This window comes from Acinonyx jubatus, chromosome B1 (genome assembly GCF_027475565.1).
Source record: "Acinonyx jubatus isolate Ajub_Pintada_27869175 chromosome B1, VMU_Ajub_asm_v1.0, whole genome shotgun sequence".
NCBI lineage: Eukaryota > Metazoa > Chordata > Mammalia > Carnivora > Felidae > Acinonyx > Acinonyx jubatus.
In genome coordinates this window covers 93,699,297-93,717,419 of record NC_069382.1, presented here as the reverse complement: position 1 = coordinate 93,717,419, position 18,123 = coordinate 93,699,297, and the positions used below count along the sequence as shown (strand labels likewise).

Below are 18,123 nucleotides of genomic sequence, written 5' to 3'. Positions count from 1 at the left end.
TTTGAGGAACCTGCATACTGTTTCCCAGAGGGGCTGCACCAGTTTGCATTCCCACCAGCAGTGCAAAAGGGTTCCTCTTTCTCCACATCGTCGCCAACATCTGTTGTGGCCTGAATTGTTAACTTTAGCCATTCTGACAGGTGTGAGGTGGTATCTCATTGTGGTTTTGATTTGTGTTTTCCTGTTAATGAGTGATGCTGAGCATCTTTTCATGTGTCTGTTAGCCATCTGGATGTCTTTTTTGGGAAAGTGCCTGTTCGTGTCTTTTGTCCATTTCTTCACTGGATTGTTTGTTTTCTGGGTGTTGAGTTTGAGAAGTTCTTTATAGATTTTGGATACTAACCCTTTATCTGATATGCCTTTTGCAAATATCTTCTCCCATTCCGTTGGCTGCCTTTTAGTTTTGCTGATTGTTCCCTTCACTGTGCAGAAGCTTTTTACCTTGATGAGGTCCCAATACTTCATTTTGCTTTTGTTTCCCTTGCCTCCAGAGACATGTCAAGTAAAAAGTTGCTGTGGCCAAGGTCAAAGAGGTTGTTACCTGTTTTCTCCTCTAGGATTTTGATGGCTTCCTATCTCACGTCTAGGTCTTTTGTCCGTTTTGAATTTATTTTTGTGTGTGGTGTAAGAAAGTGGTCTCGGTTCATTCTTCTGCATGTGGCTGTCCAGTTTTCCCAACAGCACTTGCTGAAGAGACTGTCTTTTTTCCATTGGATATTCCTTCCTGCTTTGTCAAAGATTAGTTGGCCATATGTTTGTGGATCCATCTCTGGGTTCTGGGTTCTGTTCCATTGATCTGTGTGTCTGTTTTTGTGCCAGTACCACAGTCTTGATGATTAACAGCTTTGTGAAATAGCTTGAAGTCTGGAAATGTGACGCCTCCAGCTTTGGTTTCCTTTTTCAGGATCGCTTTGCCTATTTGAGGTCTTTTCTGATTCCATACAAATTTTAGGATTGTTTGTTCTACCACTGGGAAGAATGCTGGTGTGATTTTGATAGGGATTACATTGCACGTGTAGACTGCTTAGACAGAATCAACATTTTAACAATATTTGTTCTTCCAATCCATGAGTATGGAATGTTTTTCCACTGTTCTGTGTCTTCTTCCATTTCTTCCATAACCTCTCCATAGTTTTCTGTGTATAGATTTTTCACCTCTTTGATTAGGTTTATTCCTAGGTATTTTATGGTTTTTCGTGCAATTGTAAATGGGATCGATCCCTTGACTTCTTGTTCTGCTGCTTCATGCAAGGAATTTCTGTACATTGAATTTATATACTGGGACTTTGCTGAATTCCTGGCTCAGTTCTAGCAGTTTTTTGGTGGAGTCTTTTGGGTTTTCCACATAGAGCATCATACTGTCTATGAAGAGTGCAATTTGACTTCCTCCCTGCCTATTTGGATGCCTTTTATTATTTTGTGTTGTCTAACTGCTGAGGCTAGGACTTCCAACACTATATTAAATAACAGTGGTGAGGGTAGACATCCTTGTCGTGTTCCTGACCTTAGGGGGAAAGTCTCAGTTTTTCCCAATTGAGGATGATATTAGCAGTGGGTTTTTCATATATGGCTTTTATGATCTTGAAGTATGATCCTTAAATCCCTACTTTGAGGGTTTTTATCAAAAAATGAGGCTGTATTTTGTCAAATAGTTTTTTTTTTTGCACTATTGAGAGGATCATGTGTTTCCTATCCTTTGTTTTATTAATATGATTTAGCACAATGACTGATTTGCAGATTTTGAACCAGTCCTGGATCCCAGGAATAAATCCCAGTGATCGTAGTGAATAATTCTTTTAATGGGTTGTTGGATCCGTTGACTAGTATCTTGTTGAGAATTTTTGCATCCATGTTCATCAGAGGAATTGGCCTGTAGTTCTCCTTTTTAGTGGGGTCTTTATCTGGTTTTGGAATCAAGGTAATTCTGGCCTTGTGGAAGGAGTTTGGAAGTTTTCCTTCCATTTCTGTATTTTGGAGCAGCTTTAAAACAATCAGTGTTGGGGCGCCTGGGTGGCGCAGTCGGTTAAGCGTCCGACTTCAGCCAGGTCACGATCTCGCGGTCCGTGGGTTCGAGCCCCGCGTCGGGCTCTGGGCTGATGGCTCAGAGCCTGGAGCCTGTTTCCGATTCTGTGTCTCCCTCTCTCTCTGCCCCTCCCCCGTTCATGCTCTGTCTCTCTCTGTCCCAAAAATAAAAAAAAATAAAAAACGTTGAAAAAAAAATTTAAAAAAAAATCAGTGTTAACTCTTCTTTAAATGTTTGGTAGAATTCCCCTGGAAAGCCATCCAGCCCAAGACTATTTGTTGGGAGGTTTTTAATTACCGATTTCATTTCTTTACTGGTTATGGGTCTGTTCAAATCTTCTATTTCTTCCTGTTTCAGTTTTGGTAGTTATAGGTTTGTAGGACTTTGTCCATTTCTTCCAGATTGACCAGTTTGTTGGCATATAATTGCTCATAATAGTCTCATATTATTGTATTTCTGTGGTGTTGGTTGTGATCTCTCCTCTTTCATTCATGATTTTATTTACTTGGGTCCTTTGCTTTTTCATTTTGATCGATCTGGTTAGGGTTTTATCAATTTTGTGATTCTTTCAAAGAATCGGCTCCTGGTTTCACTGATCTGTTCTACTGTTTCTTTGATTTTGATATCACTGATTTCTGCTCTAACCTTTATTATTTTTCTTCTTCTGCTGGTTTTGGGTTTTATTTGCAGTTCTTTTTCCAGGTCTTTAAGGTGTAAGGTTAGGCTGTGTATTTGAGACTTTCCTTCCTTTTAGGAAGGCCTGGATTACTGTATACTTCCCTCTTATGACTGCCTTTCCTGCAACCCAGGGCTTTTGTGTTTTCATTTTTATTGGCCTCCAGATACTTTTTAATTTCCTCTTTATTTCTTGGTTAACCCATTCATTCTGTAGTTGGATTTCTCTAATCTCCAAGTATGCATGGTCTTTCCAAATTTTTTCTTGTGGTTGATTTCAAGTTTTATAGCGTTGTGGTCTGAAAATATGCAAGGTATGATCTTGATCTTTTTGAACTTGTTGAGGGCTGATTTGTGCTCTACTATGTGATCTAGTTTGGAGAATATTCCATGTGCACTCGAGAATAATGTGTATTCTGCTGATTTAGGATGAATTATTCTGAATATATCTGTTAAGTCCATCTGGTCCAGTCATTCAAAGCCATTGTCTCTTTGTTGATTTTCTGCTTAGATGATCTGTCCATTGTTGTAAGTGGGGTGTTGAAGTCCTCTACAATTTATGGTATTATTATCAATGAGTTTCTTTATGTTTGTGATTAACTGAGTTATATATTTGGGTGCTTTCACCTTTGGAGCATAAATGTTTACAACTGTTAGATCTTCTTGGTGGACAGACCTCTTATGATATAAAGCTCTTCTTCATCTCTTTGTTACAGTCTTTATTTTAAAATCTAGTTTGTCTAAGTATGGCTACTCCAGCTTTCTTTTGGCGACCATTAGCATGACAGATGGTTCACCATCCCCACTTTCAATCTGTATTGAAATATACATGTGTCTTGTTTTCTTATCTATATAGATGTGTCTTGTTTTCTTATCCATTCTGATACCCTACGTCTTTTGATTGAAGCATTTAGTCCATTGACATTAAGAGTGAGTACAAAAAGATATGAATTTGGTGCCATTACGTTTCCTGTGAAGTTGGCAGTTTCTGGTGATACTCTCTGATCCTTTGTAGTCTTTGTTGCTTTTGATCTTTTTTGTTTTGGTTCATCTTTTCTCCACTCAAAGACTCCCCCTTAAAATTTAGTGGTTTAGTGGTCACAAACTCCTTCAGTTTTTATCTGAGAAACTCTTTATCCTTCTATTTTGAATGATGGCCTTTCTGGATAAAGATTTCTTGGCTGTATAATTTTCTGATTCAGCATATTGAATATATCCTGCCACTCCTTCCTGGCCTGCCAAGTTTCTGTGGATAGGTCTGCTGTGAATCTAATCTGTCTTCCCTTATAGGCTAACGACTTTTTTTCCCTCTCTGCTTTCATAATTCTTTCCTTGTCTGTTTATCTTATGAATTTGACTAAGATATGCCTTGGTGATGATTGGTTTCTGTTGACTCTAATGGGAGTTTTTTGTGCTTCTTGGATTGTGATGTCTATGTCCTATCCCAGATTAGGCAAGTTTTCCACTGTAATGTGCTCACATAACCCTCTGTCCCTTTTCTCTCTCTTCACCTTCTGGGACGCCTATGATTTAGATGTTATTCATTTTTAATAAGTCACTAAATTCTCGAAGTCCTGCATCGTTCTCTCTTGCCTTTGTTCCCCTCTATTTTTCTGCTTCATTATTCTCCATCATTCTGTCTTCTGTATCACTGATTTGCTGCTCTGCTTGTCCATCCTTGCCACTGTGGCATCCATTAGAGACTGCATCTTTGTTGTAGCATTTTTAATTTCATCCTGACTAGATTTTACTTATTTTTTTCCCCCATAGATAGGATTCAATGCTTTTTAAACCCCAGCTAGCTTTCCTGTTATTGTGGTTCTAAATTCTAGTTCAGACATCTTGCTTATATCTGTATTGATTAAGCCCCGGGCTATCATTTTTTCCTGTTCTTTCTTTTGTGGTGAATTCCTTCATTTGGTCATTTTGGAGGAAGAAAAAATTAATGAAATAAAAAATAAAAATTAAAAAATTAAAAACAAAACAAAAAGTCAAATAAAGGAAGCTAAATCCTAGGTATGTTTGGTCTGCTTCTGGAAAGAAGCGTGATAGACTATAGAAAAAAAAAGGAAAGAGAGAAAAAAAAGGTAAGATAAAATTTAGAAATTAAAAAAATGTAAATAGAAGAAAATGAAATAAAGTGAAATAGAAAATTTACAATAAAATAAAAAATTAAATTTTTTTAAGAAAAAATAAAATAAAAATAAAATTTTCTCTTACTGTATGCGAGAAAAGGAAAAGGAGGAAAAAAACAAAGAAAAAACCCAATTTAAACAAAGACAGAAGAAAACAAACAAGTATATGAACCAGCAAACAGAATGCAACCTGAATGAAGTTACATCCAGTTTCCTCTAGAACTATGAAACACTCTATAAAGCATTCAGAGACTTGTGCTGGTCTTCTAGGGGATGTGTTGGGAGGGCACAGCTGGGCGGGGCTTAGTGTAATGGCTCCATTCTCCACTAGGTAGCGCCGCTTAACTTAATGGGGTGGATCAGTGTGGCTAGTATGCACACATGCATGTATACAGGAATGGTGGAAATAGCTTCACCTAGCTTCCTAGTCTGGCACAGGAACTCTGCATTCTAACCAACCTATGATCAAGTACCCCTCCTTTGTCTTAGGTCTCTGTCTACTCTGCACCTTTATCCTGTCTGTGTCCAAATTGTCAGCCTGCCAGGCAGCACCTCCCTCCATAGTTTTATCGCAGACATGGCTGTGTTTTAAAATCCCTCACTTCAGAGAACCCTGGGGCTTGGACCTGCTTCAACTCTCTCAGGCAGGGTCTCACTGATCAATGGCTGGGCACCAGCTTGCCTGAGAAAACGATTGTGTTATTGCGCAGCAGGAGAGGTTCTGAGATTGTGGCAATTCAAACACACAGCTGGTACCAGGTTTCACTGCACTCTGGTGTCTGTCTCAATACCAGCAAAGGTGGCTGCTCTCCGGGGTCCGCTGGGACCTTTGCCTGTGGGGAGGCTGTATGGACCCTCCACTTTGCTCCGTGTAGCACATGGACCCCTCAGACCCCACTGCCTTCTTTTGGGGATTTGCCCTTTTTCCTCACCAGACCACCACCCAGCACTGGGCTCTGGAATTTCAGACTTTGTGCTCTAATGTTTATAGAATCCTAATGGTATTGAAACCCTCTCCTTTCTCCCCATAAGTCATTTTGGGGAACAGATTTCTTATTCAGCCCCTTGTGAGAGTTTTCACTCTTTGTCTTTCTCTCCAGCTACTTTCAGGGGGAGTACTTTTCCTGCGCTCTCCCTAGGCGCCACACTCTCCCCTGCCTTTCCCTGTCCTCTGCAAAAACAGCTTCCTACCCTTCGTGGCTGTTCTTTCCCTCAGTCTACCCCTCCACACCACATACCTGTCGAGTTCTGTGGCTCCAGTTATGCAGATTGTGTTAAACCTCAGTTTCCTAGATGTGCAAAATGGCTTGGTGGTGATGTATTTGCGTTTCACCCTCGAGACAAGATGAGAGCTTCCATGCTACTCTGCCATCTTGAACTCCTTCTGCTTCCACATTTCTTAATTACAAGGCAGCCATTACTCTTATCACTGTTCCCATGTTCATGCCATTTTTCTGTTGCTGCTTTCAAGTTTTAGCTTTATAACTGGTTGTCAGCGTTGTCATGATGTGTCTAGAAGTAATTTTCTTTGTGTTTATCTTACGTGTTTACCACCAATTTTGGAAGTTTTCAGCTATTATTTCTTTAGATATCTTTTCTGTTTCCCTCCCTTCCACAATTCCAATTACACTCTTGTTGGCTTGCTTCATATTTTCACATAGATCTCTGAGGACTTGTTTCACTTTTCTTCCACGTTTTAAATTCTGTTTTTTGGACAGGAAAATTTATGTTGAGCTTTCTTCAAGTTCATTGCTTATTTCTTCTGCTTTTCCCAATCTATTCTTGAACCATCTAATAAAATTTTTATTTTGGTTGTTATACTTTTGATCTCCGGAATGTCTTTTTTTTTTTTTTTTAAGCTTATTTATTTTGAGAGAGACAGAGACAGCATGAGTCAGGGAGAGGCGGAAGGAGAGGGAGACAGAGAATCCCAAGCAGGTGTAGAGCCTGATGCGGGGCTCGGACTCATGAAACCATGAGATCATGACCTGAGCCAAAACCAAGAATTGGACGCTTAACCAAGTGAGCCATCCTGGCACCCCTAAACTCCAAGATTTCTATTTTTAAAATTATTTTCTATTTCTCAGTAAAAAAATCTCTTTCTGCTCCTTCACTGAAACCTTATTTTACTGTAATTTAATTCTTTGAACACATTTATAACAGATTATTTGAAGTCTTTGCCTGCTGAATCTAAGAGCTGGGCCTGCTAAGAGTGAGTTTCTATGGACTGTTTCCCCGACCCCAACTCTGTCAGTCACACTTTCCTGTCAAGGAAGTTTTGGTTGAAAACTGGATAATACAGATAATACATTGGATTCTATTTTGTTGAGCATTACTGGCTTTTTGTGAGTAGGCAATTATCTTGCTTAGGTGCAAACTCTGAAATGTTTCCCCTACGGTAGGAGCAGCTGCCAACTCTGATCACTTATTTCTTTCCACTGTTTGTTTTTGAACTAGGCTTCCTAGAAATTCTCCTGTACCTGCCTAATATGAGGATCTGTCAAGTTTGGGCAGAGGAAGGACTCATTCTCTTCATGATTTTGTTGCTATTATAGATTCCTCTGTAATTTCTAGCTGCTCTGGGCTCTGTCCTTTGATACTTCAAACATTAAGTCTTCAGCTTTCTGTTGCCTGAATAGCACACATTTCAGGAATGCACTCAATTACAGAAAGCAGCAAACTCAAATATCTAGCTCCATACAGCTCTATCTTTCAAGAGTAGATTGGTTTCAGGTCTACTGCCTACTTCTTCACTGGACTCCCTCTCCCACTCCACTATGCATAGTTTGGCTGTTAGACACGGATTTGGTTAGAGTTTGTACCCAGAATTTAGGTCTCTCTCTTTTTTGTGTTTCTTTTGCTGCTAATAATTTTTTCAAATTTTCAACTGCTTTTCCAGCCTTAAACATTGATTTTGGCCATTTTAAGTCCATATAAACCTGTTGTTTTCTCAAGTCACAACTATGCGGATTGGTGAAACTCTCAGGTCAGAAATTAAAAAACTTATAATTCACACCTCTTTCAGTGTCTTTCTGTTTTGGGACATGTTCCAGTGTTTGAAAGAATGTATCCAATTTTCATAACTGTTATCTATGGGAAGTTTTGCAAGTCTTTCATGAATCTACCATTACTAGAAATATGTAAGCAACTTTTACAGATTAAGAAATAAGGCTTAGAGAAGTTACACAGCTAGTAAGTACCAGAGCTAGACTTTTTAATACTTAGACCCATCTAAATCTAAAGCCTGACCATTCCTTGACTCTCGTGAAATGTCCTTATTACACATAAAAAAAAACAATTTCTTATGCCAATAAGTATTTCTAAAAATAATACAGAATGTAGTATTAAATGCTTCTCTTCATTTACATATTCCCAATGAATCAAATTTGATCTTGCATTAATATGTCTTTTAGTAATGATGTGTTTATGAATGATTACTGTTTTATTAACTCAGGATAAAGTAAATGGAAAGAAGTTATCTCCAAAATTATACTTTAGCTTCCTAATTTCACATTTCATATTTAGGGCAACAGAATTTTTTTTAATGTTTATTTTTGAAAGAGAGAGAGAGAGAGAAAGAGCATGCAAGCAGGAGAGGGGCAGAGAAAGAGGGAGACACAGACCCGAAGCAGCTCCAGGCTCTAAGCTGTCAGCACAGAGTCCAATGCGGAGCTCAAACCCACAGACCGTGAGATCATTCCCTGAGCCAAAGTCAGACGCCCAACCGCCTGAGCCACTCAGGCACCCCTCAAAATGATTTTTAATTCATTTTCCAGCAATTGTCTTCAGTACCTAATCCAAAATAGTTTAATAACAAAATTCATAGAAAACTAAGCTATAGGCTACCAATTGCCCTAAAAAGAGGCAAATACCTTCTTTTGCATCTGTCCTTGAAGATCTTCAGTTACTTTGGTTAACTCATCCACTTTTGCTGCTGCACTTCTCAGATCTAACTTGGCTTGCCTAAAATAGAAATTAAATTAATAAACACTTTTCACAGACCATAAATAATTAAAAGTATTAGAAAAGAAATCCAAATATGATAAAATCAGTACTAACTCTTGTGCACCTAAAAATGGATCTAAGAGGTAGATACTAAAAGAGCCCTTTATTACTAATAAAATGCATGTGGAAGAGAGTGAAAAGGAAAAATATCACTAAAGGGCAAGGGTATAAAGTGAGAGTTATTACTACTTTATTTGGAAAAATTATATTTCATACTCAAATGATTCATATTTCATGAAAAAGTACTTTATCATCTTAATAAATTACCTAACAAGAATGACAGTATTAAGTAGAATATAGCTATGGTAATTTCTTGAATTTATAGAGTTGAAGAAGTATCACTGATTGGCTTTTCTATAAAAATGAACCAAAGCTTCAGTGCCTTAATCATTCCTTAAACACCAGACATATTATAGAGCCACCGAACATAATGAATTCAAATATTTGTCTTGAGATAGTATAATAGTTATTAATGTTTTCAGAAATTTAGTGGCAAAGAACAAAAATAACAAGTTTATTGAATGTTCTGTTACTATCAAGTTTCAGTATCTTGACTCCCCATAGAAAAAGATATTAGGATAGAGACACTTTCTGAAACAGATAAAAAATATTTTTAATATCCTACCAATTAAGCACTAAGTATGAATACAAAACACCTGGGTTATGTAAAAAAAATACATTTTTAGGAACAAAACTACTTTAGGAACTGACCATATTTATTTGTTAATTATAGTTTATGTAGGTATTAAATATAAATCATATTAGTGCTGTTGAACCTAAAAAAACTATGATGGAAAATTCATAATAAATGTTAACTGATTTACTTTTGGCTAACAGTATTTATAATTACATTCTGATTGGCATAAAACAATAGGAAATAAAAATCTAATAATAGCTAAAATGTATCAGATAATCATTATATACCAAGAACTGTCCTAAATTCTTTGCAATCATCTCACTAATATAATTAACTCTCTCTGTGAATTAAGTACTATTGAGACTATTCTATCAAACTAAAGTCAAGAGAGTGAAGTTGACAGAGATTTACCAACTTGCCCAAGGATTCACAAATTAAACATGAAACTGGTATTTAACAGAAACTGTCTACAAAAAGTGGTCTCAAGAATATAAAATTAAGCATTTTAGGGAAATTTTTTTATTTTTAAATAAATCCAATTTATGGGGCGCCTGGGTGGCTCAGTAGGTTAAGCGTCCGACTTCGGCTCAGGTCATGATCTCATGGTTGGTGAGTTTGAGCCCCACATTGGGCTCTGTGCTGGCAGTTCGGAGCCTGGAGCCTGCCTCGGATTCTGTGTCTCCCTCCCCCGCTCATGCTCTGTCTCTCTCTCTCTCAAAAATTAACATTAAAAAAATTTTTTAATAAAAAATAAATCCAATTTATAAAAATCTGAATTTATCAGACATGAAACAGACCCTTCTACTTGCAAAATGGATCACCAAACAACAAAGCTAGAACCAAGACCACCTTAAACCAACACATTTAAAATCTACTTTAAGTTTAGAGATAATTTCAGGACAGAAACTAATAAATGTATTAATAAATGAATCTACCAGTTATAACATGCTATATACTTTAATTTTTTAAAAATGTTTATTCATTTAAGAAAATTTTTTTATGTTTCTTTTTGAGAAACATAGAGACAGAGCATGAGTGGGGGAGGGGCAGAGAGATGAGACAGAGAATCCGAAGCAGGCTCCAGGCTCTGATCTGTCAGCACAGAGCCTGAAGCGGGGCTTGAACCCATGAACCATGAGATCATAACCTGAGCCAAAGTAGGACGCTTAACTGACTGAGTCTCCCAGGCACTCCTACATTCTATATATTTTGAAAGGAAAAACTTAAGGAGTAAGATATTTAGGTAGCAATGATAAAACTGGATACATTCTAAACAAGCATAGCACCCACACTGATTTGGTTTTCTTACCTTCAGATAGAGGATAATAATGCTTATTCTATTTATTTCATAGGTTGCTGAACAAGACAAAATAGATAATGTACATTAAGTACACTATAAACTATAAACAAATGCAAGGTTATGGCATGATTAAGAAAAAAAAAACTATTGGTTAGAGACACAATCAGAATAGGGTGCAATATGGAAAACCCTAGAATCACGAACCCAGTTCTGTCACTAACTAGTAATGTAGGCCTAATGCAATTCACTTGCTAACAAGACTGTCTCAGCTATCTCACGTCCAACAACAAGGAAGTGGTTGGCCAAATTCAAAGACCAAAACCCTAAATAGATGGTCTCCTGATTCTAATTTTCCTAATGATTCTAATTCTAAAATTATCTTTCAATTGTATTCCATTTCCACTTCATGGCCCAACCTTTGGCCCCATCATTACTTCCCACAACTATTCCACTACTTTCCAAAGTGAAGGCTTCACTGTGGGTCTCCTCCTTAATGCATCCTCTATAATGCATCTTCTCTGCAAATAAAAGGTATCTAGTGGCAAAAATTCGTGTTTAATAACTTTTCTGAATTTCCTACTTACTTCTTTGGGCACACAATCAACTCCTCTACATGGCATAAAGGTTAGTCATCACCTGGCCTCAAAAAGTCCCATATTTTACCAATTCCCTTCACATAATTTATGTTTCAAATACAACAGAGCACAAACTCACTGTTTCTTGAAACACATCATTGTCTATTTTCTTACATGTTTGACTGGCCTAGACTTCTTCCTGTTTTTCTGAAACATTCCTCAATCATCTTCAAGACATAGGTCAAAATCTCCACATTTCAAGTCTTCCTTAACTTCTAGTCAAAAGGCCCTATAATGCCAGTCTGCAAATTACATAATACTTTGTATGTTACTAACACCTACTCGCTTGTGGAAATGTGAATTTATAAAAAAAGTATGGAATATAAGATCATTAAAGGCAAAAATCACATTTTACTATTTTTTAAAATCTAAGGAGATAGCACAGTGCCTGGCATATAGTAGACAAGTAAAAGTCATAAATGAATAAAAGAGCATAAAAGGAGGAAATAAAGAGTAACAGGTACAATTATATCTTGACATTTAACTTAGGTCCCTCATATCCAATTTAATATTCATGTGTGGAAATCTTAGAATAATAATTTTATGAACTCTTCCAAATATATACTATCTCATTTGAAATAGAAATCTCTCTTCTACATAGATCAAAGAAAAAAATTCCTGCACTCGTCTTAAGAATTTTTTTTTTCAGTCATTAAAAGGAGCAATCCCTATCAAAATCACACCAGCATTCTTCCCAGTGGTAGAACAAACAATCCTAAAATTTGTATGGAATCAGAAAAGACCTCAAATAGGCAAAGCGATCCTGAAAAAGGAAACCAAAGCTGGAGGCGTCACATTTCCAGACTTCAAGCTATTTCACAAAGCTGTTAATCATCAAGACTGTGGTACTGGCACAAAAACAGACACACAGATCAATGGAACAGAACCCAGAACCCAGAGATGGATCCACAAACATATGGCCAACTAATCTTTGACAAAGCAGGAAGGAATATCCAATGGAAAAAAGACAGTCTCTTCAGCAAGTGCTGTTGGGAAAACTGGACAGCCACATGCAGAAGAATGAACCGAGACCACTTTCTTACACCACACACAAAAATAAATTCAAAACGGACAAAAGACCTAGACGTGAGATAGGAAGCCATCAAAATCCTAGAGGAGAAAACAGGTAACAACCTCTTTGACCTTGGCCACAGCAACTTTTTACTTGACATGTCTCTGGAGGCAAGGGAAACAAAAGCAAAATGAAGTATTGGGACCTCATCAAGGTAAAAAGCTTCTGCACAGTGAAGGGAACAATCAGCAAAACTAAAAGGCAGCCAACGGAATGGGAGAAGATATTTGCAAAAGGCATATCAGATAAAGGGTTAGTATCCAAAATCTATAAAGAACTTCTCAAACTCAACACCCAGAAAACAAACAATCCAGTGAAGAAATGGACAAAAGACACGAACAGGCACTTTCCCAAAAAAGACATCCAGATGGCTAACAGACACATGAAAAGATGCTCAGCATCACTCATTAACAGGAAAACACAAATCAAAACCACAATGAGATACCACCTCACACCTGTCAGAATGGCTAAAGTTAACAATTCAGGCCACAACAGATGTTGGCGACGATGTGGAGAAAGAGGAACCCTTTTGCACTGCTGGTGGGAATGCAAACTGGTGCAGCCCCTCTGGGAAACAGTATGCAGGTTCCTCAAAAAGTTAAAAATAGAACTACCCTACAACCCAGCAATTGCACTACTAGGTATCTGTATCCAAAGGACACAAAAATACTGATTCGAAGGGGCACATGCACCCCAATGTTTACAGCAGCACTATCGACAATAGCCAAAGTATGGAAAGAACCGAAATATGCATCGACTGATGATGGGTAAAGAAGATATGGTATCTATAGACAACGGAATATTTCTCAGTGACCAAAAAGAATGAAATCGTGCCATTTACATCAACTTGGACGGAACTAGAGTATATTATTCTAAGGGAAATCAGTCAGAGAAAGACAAATATCATATGACTTCACTCATACATGGAATTTAAGGTACAAAACAGATGAACATAAGGGAAGGAAAGCAAAAATAATACAACAACAGAGAGGGAGACAAACCATAAGAGACTCTTAAATATGTAGGATGAACAGGGTTGCTGGAGGGGTGCTGGGTGGGGGGATGGGCTAAATGGGTGAGAGGCATTAAGGACATGTGTTGGGTTGAGCGCTGGCTGTTATATGTAAGTGATGAATCAATGAATTCTATTCCTGAAATCATTATTACACTATATGTTAACTAACTTGGTTATAAATTAAAAAAAAAAAAGGATTTAAGAAATCTAAACTCATTAAAGGAAAAATATACAGAAAGCATTTGTTATACTAATTTCCCTAGAACACAAAAAGCTATGCTTGAGAGAAAAATAAGTAGTAGTCATATATATATATATATATATAAGGTATATATATATATATATATATATATATATAAGGTATATATATATATATATAAGGTGTGTGTATATATATATATATATATAAGGTAGGAATTCCTACCATATTTTACAAGAAGTGAATAGTTCTTTCTATTTTTGGCATGAAATACTAAAAAACATTGTAGAATACAAATTGTTAAGGTCTGTCTTCTGTACCTTACTCTACCACCACAAAAGACATGTAAACTGGGCCAATCACTTAACCTCTTGAGTCTCAGAATTGCAGCTATAAAATCCAGATTAATAACAATTTTCCTGTATAGCTCACAGAATTCCCATAAAGTTCAAATAAGGTAATGCATATTAAAGCACTTTTATAAACTAATTGTAGTTTATACAAATGCAAACTATCATCATAATTTTGCCCTATTTTAGAATTTCAATTGTCATGACCTATGTGGTATAGCTAGATTATAGCTGAAAAAGTACTGGGATACATGCATGTCTAACCCTAACTGTTAGCCAGGAAATGAAAAGTGGGATTTATGATGTGCTGCTTAAAGTCTGAAAATCACCTGGTAATCCCCAAACAGGATTTTAACTGATGGTTTTCATTTGGTACTGTTTAGATAGCTGGGATGGACTATTTGATCAGAGGGGCAAAAAAACATGCATCTTGGTAGTTCAATCTTCTGGAGACAAAGTGTGCCATTGTCTAAAGATCCTAGGGGTGCTTGTGGCTGAATGTCACCTGTGCCCTCTCTATGCCTGTTTATGCTTTTCTTTCTTTCTTTCTTTTTTTTTTTTAACTGCATGGTATCTTTTGCATTTAAATAAAAGCCTTATATGAGTCTACTCTGTGGAGTTTTGTCAGTCCTTTCAAATATTCAGACTTGTAAAACCTTTAAAGGAAGCAATAAGAATAATCCTAATTTTATTTTATGAAGGAAGTTTAACAACTATATGTTTATACTATTTTACATGCAAATGTCTTAGATACATGTCTGCTTATGTACATAATTTTATAAGTCAAAAAGTTTTTTTAGAAAAACAAATTTGATAAAAAATAAACAATAATACTAAATATTAACTAAGATTTGATTAGCAGAAACGAACATGGCTGCAGAACAGGAGGACCCTAGGCTCGTCTTGTCCTACAAACACAATTAGATAACTATCAAATCATCCTAAATATGCCATAAATCAACCTGAAGACTGACAGAACAAACTCCATAACTAAAGGGAGTGAAGAGGCCACATTGAAGAAGGTAGAAAGTGCAGAGATGCAGTTTAGGGGAAAAATGGATCATGGGTGCTGCTGAGGGAGCCACGGTCAAGCAGAAGGGTGAGGGACAGTGGAGTACATAGGGGAATACACTAGGAGAATATTTCCCCAAAGTCATTGGCTTAGAAAATGATAGGGGCTGAATTTTGTGAGTTCTTGCAACCAGTGAGGCTTAAAGCATGGGGTTTTAAAGGTTGGCAGGCTTGGCTGGGATAGAGCGCAGAGGGCACTCCTCTGTTCCTGGCAGAGAAGGCAGGCAAAAAACCTGGGGGCAGGCAGCATAGAGAAACAGGGATCTGAAGAGCACCTATGGCACACAGTAGGGAGATTATTTGCTCTTCTCAGAGCAAGTCCCTGAGAGGCATCATTTACGGGCAGGCCTCTGGGAACAAAGAAGCTGGCTGATGCCACTTCCTTCTCCTGCCCCTCAGCATAAACACAGAGCCACCTGTGGGAAGCAGCACAGCATGGGCATTGGCAACCTGAGTTGCTTACACCAAACGCCATCCCCCTACACTCTGGGCAGGAGTGCCCTTCTCATCAGTCAAGCTTGTCTCAGTCCCTATGTGGCAGACCTTCCCCCAGAACAGCAGCACAAACCTGTCTACACCACATCTCCCAACCAGACAGTTCTGCAGGGCCTCAGTTCTGGTGGAGGTGGACACCACCTCAGGTCTCATTTTATAAGCAGACCAGAGCACACCTCATTAAAACTCACCACATTCAGGTCAGGGACCAAACACTGCCCAGAGCAGGCAAGGAGAGCCTCTGCAGATGACTGGTCTGAAGGACAGAGCAGCCCGAAACACAATAGCAGAGCACACTCAGCACACACTGGAGATACTTTCTAAGGCACCAAGGCACCAAGCCCTGGGCACTTCATAAGGTCAATAGTTTCAGGAGCAGGTGACATATTGCCTTTTCTAACACAGAGAAGAAAGCAGAAACTTAGATAAAATGCCAAGGTGGAGGAATTTATCCCAAATGAAAGAACAAGATAAGGCCATTGCCAGAGATCTAACAGAAACAGATACAAGTAACATGCCTGATGAAGAATTTAAAGCAACAATCATAAGAATACTCACTGGGATTGACAAAAGAATAGAAGACATCAGAGAGACCCTTACCACATTAATAAAAGTTAAAAAAGATTAAGAATACAATAAATGAGATTGGAAACAGGTTTGATGCAATGAACATCAGGTTGGAAGACAGAGAAACGACTGGTGATCTAGAAGACAAAGTAATGGAAAATAATGAAGTTGAACAAAAGAGAATATTATGTAATATGAGAATAGATTTAAGGAACCCACTGACTCCATCAAATGAAATGCCACTTGTATTATAGGAGTCCCAGAAGAAGAAGAAGAGAGAAAGGGGGCAGACAATTTATTTCAAGAAATAATAGCAGAAAACTTCCTAACTGAAGGGAGGAATCAGACATCCAGATCTAGGAGGCACAAAGAATTCCCATCAAAAATGAACAAAAGCAGGCCAAAACCAAGACATATTGTAATTAAATTTGAAAAATATAGTGTTAAAGAAAAAAATCTTAAAAGCAACAAGAGAAAAGAAGTCCTTAGCTTACAAGGGAAAACCCATAAAGTTAGCTAGAGATTTCTCAACAGAAACTTGGCAAACCAGAAGGGAGTGGCATGATACATCCACAGTGCTGAATGGCAAAAATCTGCAGCCAAGAATACTCTATCCAGAAGGCTAGGATTTAGAATAGAAGGAGAGAGGGTTTCCCACACAACAAAAACTAAAGGAATTCGTGACTACTACACCAGCCCTGCAAGAAATATTAAAGGAGACTCTTTGAGTACAAAGGAGAAACCAAAAGTGACAAAGATAAGAAAGGATCGACGAATATTTCCAAAAACAACACACAAAGTAAATAATAAAATGGTACTAAATACATACCTATCAACAATTATTCTGAATGTAAATGGACGAAGTGCTTCAATCAAAACACAGAGGGTATCAAATGGATGAAATAAATAAGACCCATCTATATGCTGCCAATAAGAGACTCATTTTAGACCTTAAGACACCTGCAGATTGAAAATGAGGGGGTGGAAAAATATTTATTATGCACATGGATGTCAAAAGAAAACTGGAGTAGCAATACTTGTATCAGATAAACTAGCCTTTAAAACAAAGACTGTAAAAAGAGAGAAAGGGCATTATATAATCATAAAGAAGGCAATCCAACAAGAAGATATAACAATTATAAATATTTATGCACCAAGCATGGGTGCACCCAAATATTTAAAACAATTAATCACAAACATAAAGGAACTAACTGATAATAATACAACAATAGCAGAGGACTTTAACACCCTACTTACATCAATGGACATATTTATATTCTCATATAAATAGAAAATAAACAGGGAACCAATGGCTTTGAATGACACTCGGGATCATATGGATTTCACAGATACATTGAGGACATTCCATGCTAAAACAGAATACATTGTTTTCAAGTGCATATGGAACATTCTCCAGAATAAATCAAATAGCAGGTCACAAAACAGGCCTCAACAAATACAAAAAGACTGAAATTAGGGGTGCCTAGGTGGCTCAGTTGGTTGAGCCTCCAACTCTTGACTTCAGCTCAGGTTATGATCTCACGATTCGTGGGATCAGGACCCATGCTGGGCTGCGTGCTGACAGCCAAGAGCCTGCTTGGGATTCTCTCTCTCCTCTCTGATTCTCCCCCGTCACATACTCTCTCTGTCTCGATAAATAAATAAATAAATAAATAAATAAATAAATAAATAATCATAAAAAAAAAAAAAGACTGAATCATACCATGCATCTTTTCTGACCACAATGCTATGAAACTAGAAGTCAACTCCCCCGCCCCTCCATCCCCCCCCACACAAACACACACAATCTAGACTACAAATGCATGGAGGTTAAGCAACATACTACTGAACAATGAATGAGTCAGGGTGGCTGGGTGGCTCAGTCGGTTAAGCGTCCAACTTCAGCTCAGGTCATGATCTCATGGTCTGTGAGTTCGAGCCCCA

At 37.7% G+C, this 18,123-nt stretch overlaps 1 protein-coding gene across 5 annotated transcripts in view; it reads right to left on the bottom strand.

Moving 5' to 3' along the window:
- The window catches only part of SCLT1 (sodium channel and clathrin linker 1), a 216,992-nt gene that overhangs the window by 108,103 nt on the left and 90,766 nt on the right, over positions 1-18,123 (bottom strand). For all 5 annotated transcript variants that reach the window (XR_003422599.2, XM_053216972.1, XM_015071782.3 and 2 more), the window contains one exon: positions 8,706-8,796. Coding sequence is in view for 4 of the 5 variants with exons in the window: in XM_053216972.1 (XP_053072947.1) it covers positions 8,706-8,796 (91 nt within the window). In the remaining variant the exon portion in view is untranslated. The remainder of the gene's footprint in view (positions 1-8,705; positions 8,797-18,123) is intronic.